Source organism: Canis lupus, chromosome 7 (assembly GCF_003254725.2).
Source record: "Canis lupus dingo isolate Sandy chromosome 7, ASM325472v2, whole genome shotgun sequence".
NCBI classification, from domain to species: domain Eukaryota; kingdom Metazoa; phylum Chordata; class Mammalia; order Carnivora; family Canidae; genus Canis; species Canis lupus.
Window position 1 is genome coordinate 74,107,414 of NC_064249.1, and position 13,106 is coordinate 74,120,519.

Consider the following 13,106-nt stretch of genomic DNA (forward strand, 5'->3'; position numbering starts at 1 on the left):
GTCTTAGCAGTTAACATTGACTATTTCATGTAGATACTTTTTAAAATAAGGAATCATATTATTGCGTTCCAAGCAGTTTTCAATGGTTAGCTTTTTCAAAATTCAATAAAAGTAGTGTTTATGGATCTTAGTACATGTTTTTTTTTAAAACTATAGGACCAAATGAATACTATGACCAATGAATCTTGATGTGCAAAGTAGTAAAATATGACCTATTTTTAAGCAAGTACCTAGTGACAAGAGGTCTCCCAGGTGGAGAGCAGGTGCTTTTTTTCACTGACAGCGGGTCTATTGAACCCAGTAACTGGGTGATGTTAGTAGATCTTTGTTTCCCAGGTCTGGTTAAAGTCCCAAGAAAATGTGATCAGGGACTGGATGTAGAAGTGGCTAGGTGAACCACCACAAGCTCACCACACACACCCTCCTAAAGAAGAGAGTACAGTTGTGTGTGTGCTCGAGCTGTAACCTCATCTTCTCAACCTTGCAGCGTGGTTTTAACCAACATATGGGACGTGTATGAGAAAATGCTTTAAGAAATGTAAAATCCTGCATTAAAATGAGGCATTATAAATTAACACTTGTACTTGAGCATACCCTTTCAGACCATCAGAGTGATCCTGAGCATGATGAAGTTCTGTGTGATTTAATTTAGAAATGATGGCATGAAGGCATTGTATGTCTGTGGTACTAGACATAATCGGACCGTAGGCAATCACTTGAGTTCTGTTGGATAAAAATACCATGTTTTTATTGCTTCCCTGTCAGGAAGCATAGTTTGATATGTCATGGACTTCCACCTGCATTTTCAAAATTCTCATTGAATTCTTATTTTGTCAAGATACATGACCTCTTTATTCAGTTAGCTTGACAAATATTTTTTAGTTTCATGGTATGTGCCAAGCCTTGTGTCAGGTACTCACATCATATGTATTTTGTGGGTCCTCATAGCCTCATAGTTCTGTTTCCAACAATCTATTTATATTGATTTTGAAACACTCAGTTTTTTAATATCATGATTGTACCTGATTAACTGCCTTTATTTTTAGGAGTAAATAAATAATAAATGAAATTACAGATATTGGTATGTTTTATAAACTGTAATAGGCTCTTAGCTATTATTTATTATGATATTATGAAGCCCTTCAATGAGGTGTTGATATCCTGAGACCTCCACACCACTGCCCGTGCTCCAGTTGCTGGAGTGAATTCTATTTCCCCTTGGGTTCAGAAAGAGTAAATCCAGTTCCACAGTGCCTAATTTATAATGCCTTACATTGAATATCATAGCTAAAAAAAATTGAAAACACTTTTATACACGCACTATCTATTTCTTCAAAATTACTGTGAGAAAGGAGGCAGGTATTGCTATTTTTATTTTCTAAATGAATAAAACGCATATTTTTAGAGATGAACCGACTGACCAAGGTCCCTCAGCTGCAAATTTGTGGGTCAGGGTTTAATTCTAAACTTTTGAACTCCGATCCTCAGTGTTTGACTATGTCTCACAGCCCTTAATCCAGCAGAACTCTGGCCAGTTATAGTACTGCATTGTATAAGTGTCTGCTCTCCCCTTTATTAAATTGTGGCCCTGCCCAGTTTACTTTGAAAGTGGTGAAATGTCTGTCATCCTGTTCAGCTACATAGCTAAATAATTATATAAGTAACACAGTTGTAGAGACTTAGAAATCTGACATTGGCTGTTTTCACAATAGATTGAATTAGATGATTTGGATCATTTTCTTCCATCAGCTAGATTTAATCAATAATGTCATTTGTTTTTCAATTCACCCAAGGATGATTAAGTAATCAGATGACCTGATTGACTAAATATTCCCCACTCATATTTTCTGAGTCATTTACAAACATTTATATAGCAACAAACTCTATCCAAATCAACTCTTTTGGGGAAAGAAGGGAACGAATGTTAATAGTCATTATATAACATTGTCACTTCTATTCATGAGAGCATAATACAAGAGGACACTACAGGAGAATATCTCTTTGCAGGTAGAACTGCACTGTCCGGCACTATTTTATTTTATTATGTTCTACATTTACAGATTCAATGAACTTCCTTTACAGCACAGTCTAATGTTTCACCCCCACTACAGTCAGATCATTTTTCTTTATTCATACTAAAAATTCTTTCAGCAGTGAGGAAGCCATTCCATCTTGACTACTTAGTCAAAACAGAGAAATAGGCAGTTCTAATCATTCTATTGGTACCTTGCAGTAAAGATGCTTGAAATTTAAAAGATCTCAAACTTTTTGTGTTTTTGCCACATATGGCTGACAGTGTGGTGCATTAATTGAATTTCCAGGCACTAAACCACTTTCCTAAGCAGCATTTTGAATTTACAAAGATGTCGATGTTCTCATGAAACAACTGTTGACAAGTCTCTTTAGAGAGAAAATATGGAGGTGGATTTGTTTTCACAGGAATCTAGTTTGTAATTTCAAATATGGCTATGTCTCTTAAAGATATATTTCATACTCTTTATAAATTTAATGTTGTGATTATTTTAATCATATTCCATGGGTATATTTTGACACTAATCATCTCAAATATAAAGCCTCATAAAAATTAGACATGGGAAAAATACCCAAGGTATGTTCCTACCTATTTCCATATGTCTGGGGGATTGCCTATATTTTCCTATACCCTTTAATTTATACATCCAGATTTCTCATAGGTATATGTGACTCTTTTTATTATGGGCTATAGGCAAACTCATCACAGAATATTCTATCTCTTGAGTTAAAAAGATAAAGACACCATGCAATAATAGAATATGCATGATGTTTGGATGTTACCCTCCATGTATATGGCAAAGTGAATAGAATAGCTCTTAGGTATTCTCAGATTCTCTTAGTTTTATTTTGATTTTTAATCACATTCACATTTTTATAGTTGGATTCCTTTCAAGACCACTTTGGTCCAACTGTCTTAGCGGTTAGTATATGTATTTTCTTTGACTTTTGCATACCTTATGACTGCCTGTTGGTCAGTGGTAGGGCTGAAACTCTTTTTATGCTAGTTCTAGAAGGCTTTGTTGATTATCAATTCTAAATGGACAGGATACACTTAAAAATCAAAATCTGTCTTGTAGGAAGACTTCTCGTATTAAATGAGGTATATCCATTCTAATTGACTTAATAATCAATTTAAAATGTATACTTTGCATCAATCTTCCATAAAATAATATTTTCCATAACATTGTACCAGCTGTCCTTCTCCTTGACAGTATAGCCATTTTGGGGCTTTCCTATTATAAATTTATTTTAAAATGTATGTGAGCACCTACTGAATGTTAGGAGATAATCTGTGAGACGTCCTAGTACATAAATATATCACTTCTAAATTTTTAAGGATTTTGAGTTCATAGATGTTTTGAAGGACTTTTTTGTTTGGTTCCTTTATTTTCAGTGTATGAGGGCTAGAGTCATATGTGTGTATTTATTCCTTTCTTTGCTATGATTTGGCTAACAGCAGTGTAACCAGAACTTGAAACAAAAACTTCATGAGAACACATACTAAATTCTTTCCAAAAGCATTATAGGAGTCAGACTAAAAGTCTTAAACAAACAAACAAACAAAAAAAACATTGTTCTAGTGTCATATTTTAAGGTGGATTTTTTGTGCAAAAAATGATTCACTGTTTTTAAGCTCAGTATTTTATTTAACTTAACATTTGTCCTGCAACGTGCATATGCTTTGCTAGAAGACCTTCAGAAAACTTTGAAGGATTTCCATTGTCCTGATACAGTTTCTAACTAGATTCAGAAATTTGAATGTTTCTCTTTTTAATCAATAGGCTCTTTGAGAAGTTTCTGTAGACTGTTTTCCTGTTCACTGTTTTGTTCAAAGAAATACCATAGTTTCTAGGCCACAATGCTACAAAATGAAAACCCACCAACAAAAGAGCTGAAAAGAATGTCTGTTGACATGCAAAGCTAATTAAGATTCTTTTTAATTATTCATATTCAATACAGGAGAAAAAAATATATAGTAAGACCACTAATCTATGCTAATATGTTATCATTTAGCTATGGATTTAGAAAGAGAAATATAGATATGATCTACATTTGTCATTCAACATTTTGTAGAGAAAATATATTCTTTGATTGATCTTAAATAGTCTTCCTAATGTACATCATGAGTATATCCAGGCCCCTGAGAAGTTAATAAGGAAAAGAAACCTGTTTAATTTTGTTCAACCCTATGTTTCCCAAATAATTTGACCCAAACTAATTTTCCAAGTAACATGAAAGTCATGCGAAAGAGTTTGATAAATACTGCTTCCTCACATTCCAGAAGACCCCATTACATGCAGCTGAAATGATGCTTCAGAAGTCTGATCCACTTTTTACCTTTCACACATACCTTTGGACCTAAAAGAGATCCTACATTTATCAGCTACTATCAGATATTGTCTTCAAAGCATAGGTTTAGGATTTCTTACTTTATCTTAACCAAATTTAGCAGTATTCTGTTTTTTAATACATTTTTATTGATATTTTAAGACAGGGTGCAGCAGATTTTCAGGTAAAGGGCAGATGGTAAACATGTTAGGGTCACAGACCTCATATGGTCTCTGTCACAACTTCTCAGCTCTACTGTTGCTGTGCAAGAGCAGCTGTGAGTGTTGTGTAAGCAATTAAGTCTGACTGTGTTCCAATAAAACTTATTTGCAAAAGTAGGCCTTGGGCTGGCTGACTCCTATTTTAAGGTATTTTGTAACAGAATCAAGTTTTTTCCTGGTAACTAAAAATAATAGTCACAAATAAATACTTCAGAAGGCAGAACATAGAGATCATATAAAAAAATCCCTCCTGATATCTATAATATATACTTCTTCCATCGGGGTTTTGAGCCTCCGATTGCAATTTGCCTTTCACTTAGTTGTAAATACGTGGCTGCCCAACATAGCCACTCTCAAGTAACTTTTTGTTCATTTTATTTAACTTTTTTCAGTATTGGGTAGATCTCTGTTTTTGATAAGACATTATAATTGGTCTTGAAAGCAGAGTAGGTCACATTTTCCTGTAAGTAATGGAAAACCATACGGGAATGTTTCAACAATGGTCTCTGACCAAGAAAATGTTATATGTATAAACTTGGTATCAACTTCTTAATGAGTCTTAGAAATCACATTTTACTGTTTACAACTGACTATATCAGTATGCAAAATTGCATACTATATCCTACCCAGAAAATTATCTCTGTAGTACCTCGGGAGTCCTCCATCTTCTCCAACTGGTAGTTTATTCATCTTACTTAGCAAGACTAGGAAGTTTTCATTAATAATGTGTGAAAGATAATTTTCCCACTTTCGAACCCAGTTGCTACAGTTGTCTAGTTACAAGGAGCAGCACCGTTTGAATGGTGCAGAGGGATATTTCAAAATATTATGCAGCAGCAGTTTTGGGTTTAATTGTCTGCAGATGGTAGATGATCTATTTTCCTTACTCGCTGCCACATTTCTAATAGCACCCAGGCTGTTCCATGTAAATTAGTAATCTTTCATGTAAGCCTGTCCTTAATTTTCGAATATTTTTTCTTTGCATCATTTTCCAGCTGTATCATGTTAGAACTGACGTTTTAATTTTCTTTTTTTTTCCTCCCCAATATCTGTGTGTCATAAATGTTAACCATTTAAACACAACTGCTGAGCTGTATAGGCAAACCAAGAAGCCTGACTGGTCCACTTCAAGAATCTTAATCATGTCTTTGGTCATATGTGAACCATGACAACTATAGCAAAGGCAATTACTGGTTTTCCTTTTTTTAACCCTTGCTTTGAGATGCATTTTTTTCAGTCCCTTAATGTGACAAACTAAGGTTCCCAAATGGAAATGTTCTACACGAAATTTAGTTATCAGAGAAATTTCTCTACCTAAAACTGTTTTTAGTGAAAGAAGATAATGTGCTTCACAAAGGTGATTTTAGCAAGAAGAGGAAATACTGTGACTTCAGCAGCAGAATTTGAAGTAACCTAATAAATTTTAAAAGCCTAAAGTTGGGATCATCAGAATTAGCAAGGAATCATTTATACAGACACTCGATAACAGTCGGGAACACTATTCAGTCTTGAGTCTTGTTTAAGACTTAGGTTTGGTTTTTCCTTTTTTTTACCCCCTTCAGTTGATCTACCCAAAATCTCAGCCAAAGCTTGAACTGTGTCATAGTTAGAAATCTAACTGCCTGACAAAGCTTATCTAAGGGAAAAGAATTCTGAAAATTCGACACTTTGCTATGTTTTTGGGTTTTTTTGGTTTTGTTTTTTGGGTTGGTTTTGTTTTTTTGTTTTGTTTTTTTGTTTTTGTTTTTGTTTTTGTTTTGCTTTTTGCTTTTCTTCTCTTTTTGTCGTTGTTGGAACAAAGTTGGGACGATGTGATTTACTGATCGAGATTCTCCTTGCTAGCCTAGCCTCAGTTTGGCTTTTTCTTCCCTCATGCATGCTGACCTGGGGATCTTCCTTTGCCATAGCTGCGATAATCGTGACTCAGCTTACAACACCTTACATTCGCATCGCCCCTGCCGCAGGCGACGACCAACTGACAGGTCAGACGTTCAAGTATAGATGAGTCATCTTGCCCATTTCCTGCTCATTTTTCTCAGCTTTGTTTCCCCTCTACATTTCCTCCTTTGCTTAAGGCTTGTTTATAATGTTTCAGACTCTTGGTACAGACCTGTGCCCGCATTAAATCAAGTGATGTGCTTGGCCTCTTCTGTGTGCACATTTATACCCATGCATTACGCACAATGCCACTGCATGTTTTCATCATGTGTTTGTCTGTTTGTGTGTCCCTTTCTAGCCTAATGTTATACAGAATGAAATTTTTGGGACTTGCCTAGCAATACCATCAAGCAGATTTCAATCAAAATCCATAAAGATGGATGCCCATTTATGCAAATTCACCTAAAAAGGCTTTGCAATGTGAGGGTGAGCGAGGTTTACTTTTCACCCTTGTAGGGTCTAGTTTGCACGCCCATGTAGCAATGCACAATTTTGAAATGAAAGTCACCCGAAGCTCTTTGGGGTGACACTGTTCAAACAGTTTTTCGTGTATGTACAACTGGAACAGAACTGATTGCATTCCTTATAGATCCTTGTTTCAAAGCCAAGTGTTTACGTAAAGCGGTGGCACATCTGCAAGTCAAATGCACTGAATAATTTAGGGACGTTTTTTGAAAAATTGAATGGCTTAGAGTCATAGACTTGAACTGTGTGCTTCTTTATAGAAGAAACAGCACACAGAAAGCAAGCTTAGCTAAGAGGTATTAGCTTGTCCATCCATACTATCTCCAGAGGTGTATGGACATCTACACAAACTCATAAGAAAAGAGCCCAATAAATGACTCCAGATTGAAGGTGAGTGGCCAGAGAACCCCAGAAGACAAAGTTTTGTCCTGTAATAAAAGCAACTCATTGTCAAGATTTCCTAACATTATTACATGGGCAGGATTCAAATTCTGGTTTCAGAGGCATCATCGACATCATAGTTTGTGGCAGGTAGTACAGGCATGGTTCAAGCTAAGAACATTTAGCTACTTTCCATAGAATTTCCACTCCAGCAATTGTTTTAAGTGTGTGAAACGAAGGAATGTACTCTTAAGGTTTAAGGGGAAAAAAGTATAGCTTAACTCATCGTAAGAATTCATAAATGTTTAAGTTGTTCTGTGAGCTTATTATTTTGGAAAATAAAAGCAACCGAGACTTAGGAAATGTACAGGCTGAGTTTTGTAAGGTGAAGAAATGTAGGCTAATTCTACTTCTTCCTCTGCTGAAATTCTAGCCTAATGTTATATATACATATTTTCAATCCCCTGTTTCAGGGCCCAAAAGCTATAGGGTTATTATTAACAGTGCTACTTCTGTCGCTTCCAAGCACATTTCTTTTACTGATGGAAGTTCTACTCATTACAGACTCTTTGTTATCCAGAACTTCTAAAGTGCTCTTCCCAACAGTAGAAGTCCTTACATGATAGTGTCTTTCTTAACACAAGTCCTCCGCTCTGACACCTTCATGTTGAAGGATGGGCCGATGGCCCGGTTAGGTGTCCTGAAGATGACCTGAGATGCTTGAGCAAGTCTGACCCCCAACTGTGTCTAGGCTGGCACCAGTTGTTGTCAGCAAACTTTAAAACTGGGTTGGCCCCATTATCCTAAAACAAGTGCTTATGGGAAATGTAGCTAAATAACCCCCTTCTCAGGCTTTACCTCTACCTACTACTTCAATATTAAGCATGCTATTTACTAGGCATGAAATAAGTGAAACTTCTGAACACAGATTTCTCTCTAAAACTTGCAAATTAAGAAGCTACCTCATAAATCAGCCGCCTTCATGATGCTTTCAGATCCAGTGTATCTTGTTATTTGGGAACTAATCTGTGAAGGACACATACATTGCTGTGGTGCATGGCTGCCATTCTTTTAAGGGATGCAGGAGATCTCCGTCATTTACTTTGGTTTATTAGAGATTAAAATGATGGAGTGTTAGAATAAGCCTCAAAAACCAGTAAAGAACTACTCCTGAGCTTTTCTCAGTGTTTACTGCTGGTTTTAATGATGGTTAATCTAACCCAGATAAATTCAAAATAAAGTAATATTTCTTTTGCATTTTCCATTTGTATCAGCCATCAACTTTGATAGCAGTAACACTGTCTTTTTAATAGATTTATTCATGAGTCATGCTGCAAGCTTGAGACTTAATGCATTTAATCACTTACCTGACATTTATTGAGCACCCTCTGTGTGCCAGGTATAGATCTACTAACTCTTATAAAAAGCTTTACTTTGTATGGTTGCCCAAGCTCTTGGCATCAGGCATTTTGCATTAGTCACATCAAAACCTACATACACACATGCTCTTAGGAATGAAAAATTACTATCGTGCTCGTCATTTAGCAGTTAGGACAAGACAACAGTTTTGTAACTAGCAGGCGAAAGGGACATGGATCTCCAAACCTTTCTTGTCATGTGGAGCAGCTTAGGAAATGGTCATTAGGACAATTCTGAACATTGCACATCTGTGCCCCATTGAACAGTTGTGGTTTTGCTTATTAGATCAATATGGTCCCTTCCAGAAGCCAATAGGAGACACATGAGGGATACATTCTGAAGTGCCCTCAGCAGTGTTTTTGTTCATTTTGTTGTGACTGTGCTGACATCATGCTCCTCCAATTGCTACTCAAGGCTGTACTTACACTAGGAAACCTTGGTGAGATAGTCCTCTGCAGCATAGTCCCTTTGTCCCAGAATGTGGCCCATGCTTCTTGTGTTTCCCTTGGCATGGATGGGACCTCCCTTGCTCGTCTAACACCAATGAATACATGCACCTGATTTCATCACCAGGACTGTCCTGGACACAGAAAACTGCTCATAAACATTAGCTAATATTTATTATCTGATTCATTGAACAAAGGCAGATCAGATTACAGAATGCTAGTGTGTAGGATGAGCAGGCCTGTCATTGCACTGGGGAGTGTTCCTTAAAATTTTTTGTCTTCAGCCAACCTTGAGAATGCATCATTATCCAATACACACAATATGCATACACGTTTATTTACCTGAAGCTAAGGCATTAGAAGTCAAACTGCCAAGACTACTCACTGAATAAGATTCACTCTGATTTGGTCTATCCCAGTCCATCTTATTTTGTTTCATTTTTTAAAAATTCTTATCACTACCTACTAAACTGATTTCCCACTATTGGGTTATAACCTGCAGATTTAAAAAATGCTTTACTAAACCACTGGATTTAGGAGATTGTAAAAGGAAACAGAATATGTAACTGTGATAAAGGCCCTATCTACCTCAAAACCACTCTAAAGAGTGCACACAAAGTGCTGGAAACTGGAAGTGCTTCAGGTTTTTACTTTGTTCCTTTTATTTTGTGGTTAATTTTCTCTGATATAGTACTGCTTTGGGAAGAAAATTAAAATCTGTACACGCTAGAAATTTCTCTTTAAGATTTTTAGTTGATTTTTATAAATATCTCTAGGCTGTTTATTTTATATTAAGATATTTCTGTTTGTGACTTAATAACCCAGCCAACTCTGAAATCCTGTGGAGAATGTTTTCCTTAAACAAATTTTTTATCATCCGTTTTGGTTAACACATACATCTAATACGATAAGATCTGTATCCTAGAATATTTATAAACAAAGTGACTTCTGGGATTCAAGTACAGATCAGATATATCAGAGCATGTAGAATTACTTGCTAGATATAATTAGTAATAAAAAAGAGAGAGAGAGAACTAGCCAAAGATTACTCCCACACAGTTTCAAGTTTTGAAAAATGTATATGTAGCATATGTCTGTACTGTCAAAGATAAACACAGCTGGACATTAAAGCTGTAAAAACAAATTTTATGCACCAACTACTGACTATAGAGGATAGAGGTGGGCTCCATTTTGATTTGCACAGAGGGGACTGGCGTTTTAAAGGGAGAATGAAAAAAAAAATGAAATAAATAAATTAATTAATTAAAATAAAATAAAGGGAGAATGAGGGGGAAGGGATGATGTGAGCAGGGGCTCAGTGGAGTCAGGGTAGTAAAAACTTATAAGAATCAGGAAAGGTGTATTAGTCCATAAAGCACCCATCTAGTTTGCTAACCGGCATTTATCCAAGTTAGGCTGCTCCCCTCTCCCAAGGGGCTGGGACACAGGGGCCCTGTCTTCAGATGTCATTGGAACAGACCATCAGTTCTTTGGGTAGCCTTCAGTTTTCTCAGGCAGGCAGATTAAGGGGGACCAGGTCACCTAGGGATGCAGCCGGGAGCAGTTAGAAACCATCAGGGTTCAAGTCTTTACAGGCCAAGGTTGAGGCGTAGGGGAGGAAGGGCTCAGAGGAGTCTGGCCAGAGTTTGGTTACAGAGAGAATCTTTGCCAGTGTGTTGACAAAGCAATCATGAAATATATCTCAAAGTGTTCCTTTTTCTCCTTAATGTGGCTCTTAAAGCAAATAAAAGTTTTTTAAAATTAGTTTTTAAAATTTATTTATTTAGTTATTTTAGAGAGAGAATGCACATATTGGGGGAGAGGCAGAGGGAGAAGGAGAAGGACAGAATCTCAAGCAGGCTTCTCTTGGAGGCGAGCCCAACACAGGGTTCACTCTCCTGACCCTCAGACCATGACTGGAGCCGAAACCAAGAGTCAGATGTTTGACCAACTGAGCCACCCAACATCCCAATAGAGTTGTTTTTTTTTTTTTTTATTTTTTTTATTTATTTATTTATTTATTTATTTATTTATTTATTTATTTATTTATAAAGATTTTATTTATTTACTTATTCCTGAGAGACACAGAGAGAGGCAGAGACAGAGACAGAGGGAGAAGCAGGCTCCCTGCGGAGACCCTGATGTGGGACTTGATCCCGGAACTCCAGGATCACGCCCTGGGCCGAAGGCAGGTGGTAAACCACTGAGCCACCCAGAGATCCCCTATTTCTTATTTTTTTAAAGATATTTATTTATTTATTTATTTATTTATTTATTTATTTATGAGAGACATGGAGAGAGGCAGAGACACAGGCAAAGAGAGAAGCAGGCTCCATACAGAGAGCCTGATATGGGACTCGATCCCGGGTCTCCAGGATTATTCCCTGAGCTGAAGGCAGCCCTAAACCACTGAGCCACCAGGGCATCCCAAGAATCTTTTTTTTTTTTTTTTTTTTTTTTAATGTACAATCTAAAACATGGAAGTCACTGAACTAGATCCTACTGAGGCAGTCAAGCAACTGAGTGTGTATGAGAAACTTCTGTGTTCTGGATGCTGTGCTTAGAGACTTCCACAGGCAGTATTTCACTAAGTCTCGCAACAGCCACCGAGAGAATGTTGTCACACTTTTCAGTTGACAAAAGAAAGCTGAAAGGAATGAAACACCTCCACGGGCCCCAGGGACAAGTCAGGGACCAGAATCTGATTCCGGGCTTTGTGACTTGAGCCCTGGGCTCCTCTGACCTCTGAGTCTGTTTGAACTTCTCCCTTTGTGCCCTCTGTGCCCTCCATGCTCTCCTTTCTCCCCTCCTGTGCCCCTCAGACGTCACTTGCATCCCATCTGGCCCTGGCACCCTGTGCAGCCCTTTCAGTTGGGTTTTATGGACACCTGGACCCTCTTGGCCCCCTGCCACCTTGCCCTCATCACACATCATATACTGGTCCCCAACCTGAGACAATCCCATCACCTGCTCTCTGGGCTTCTGCTTTCATACTTCTGGGTGTTACTTGACAAACGGCAGAATAGGAAGATTCACTGTACTTGAGATGTGTGCTTTGCCCCTCGCCTTGGTATTTTCCACTGATCAGTGTCTCCTGCATTTACCATGATAGAAAGATGCCCTCCACTCCCACCCAGCTGTTCTCTCAGGCTGAGCCCTCAGATGGCTCTCCCAGGCCTCCACTTCCATTGCTGGGCCATCTCTACTGGGCAGGTAGCCCTTTGCCAGCCACAGCATGATAGGCCATCCTGACACCCCTGGGGGTCCTAGCCATTGGGTCACAGAGAAGGACACCTACTTCTCAGGAAGAAAACCCACAATTGAAGTTTACCAGCAACAGCCCAAAGAGATTTCTTGGACTCTCTCTGATGAGTAGGTCTGTAGCAAATACCATATTTAAGTTTACCCTAAAGCCCTAACACCATCTTTCCAGAACATGTTTATCCTGCCATTTTACAAAGAATGAAAGAGAGCGCTAGATGCCACATGTCTCAGCTCATGAATTTTGAGCCCTAGGCGAGGTCTGACACTAGGCCGGCACCACAAATTAGGATGTAAATTTGGTGGTGACTGTGGGGGGGGTACATTGGGAAAGGCAAGGATCTCAAATCCTTCATCCCACAGATGCTCATTAGTCAATTGCCAGAGAACATCAGCATTGGGAGCCCTATAAATTGTTTGGTCCAGTCATTCTTAAGCAGTGCTCTGTGGGGTTCCATGGGAAAGCCTCAGGAGCTACATCTCACACAGGCCTTTCGGCTGGGCGACAGTTTCACTTAAGAACAGTTATAGGTAGCATGGCAGGTGGGAACACAGGCTCTAGAATTAAATCAGTCAGGTTCAAATCTCAGCTGTGTCACCTATCAGCAGAGTG

At 38.0% G+C, this 13,106-nt stretch overlaps 1 protein-coding gene across 7 annotated transcripts in view; it reads left to right on the plus strand.

Moving 5' to 3' along the window:
• PTPRM (protein tyrosine phosphatase receptor type M) overlaps window positions 1–13,106 on the plus strand; it is a 786,460-nt gene that overhangs the window by 512,439 nt on the left and 260,915 nt on the right. For 5 of the 7 annotated variants that reach the window (XM_025429496.3, XM_025429497.3, XM_035718728.2 and 2 more), the window contains one exon: window positions 6,491–6,565. The exons of the other annotated variants lie outside the window; for them this stretch is intronic. In XM_025429496.3, coding sequence (XP_025285281.1) covers window positions 6,491–6,565 — 75 coding nt within the window. The remainder of the gene's footprint in view (window positions 1–6,490; window positions 6,566–13,106) is intronic. 7 annotated transcript variants of the gene reach the window in all.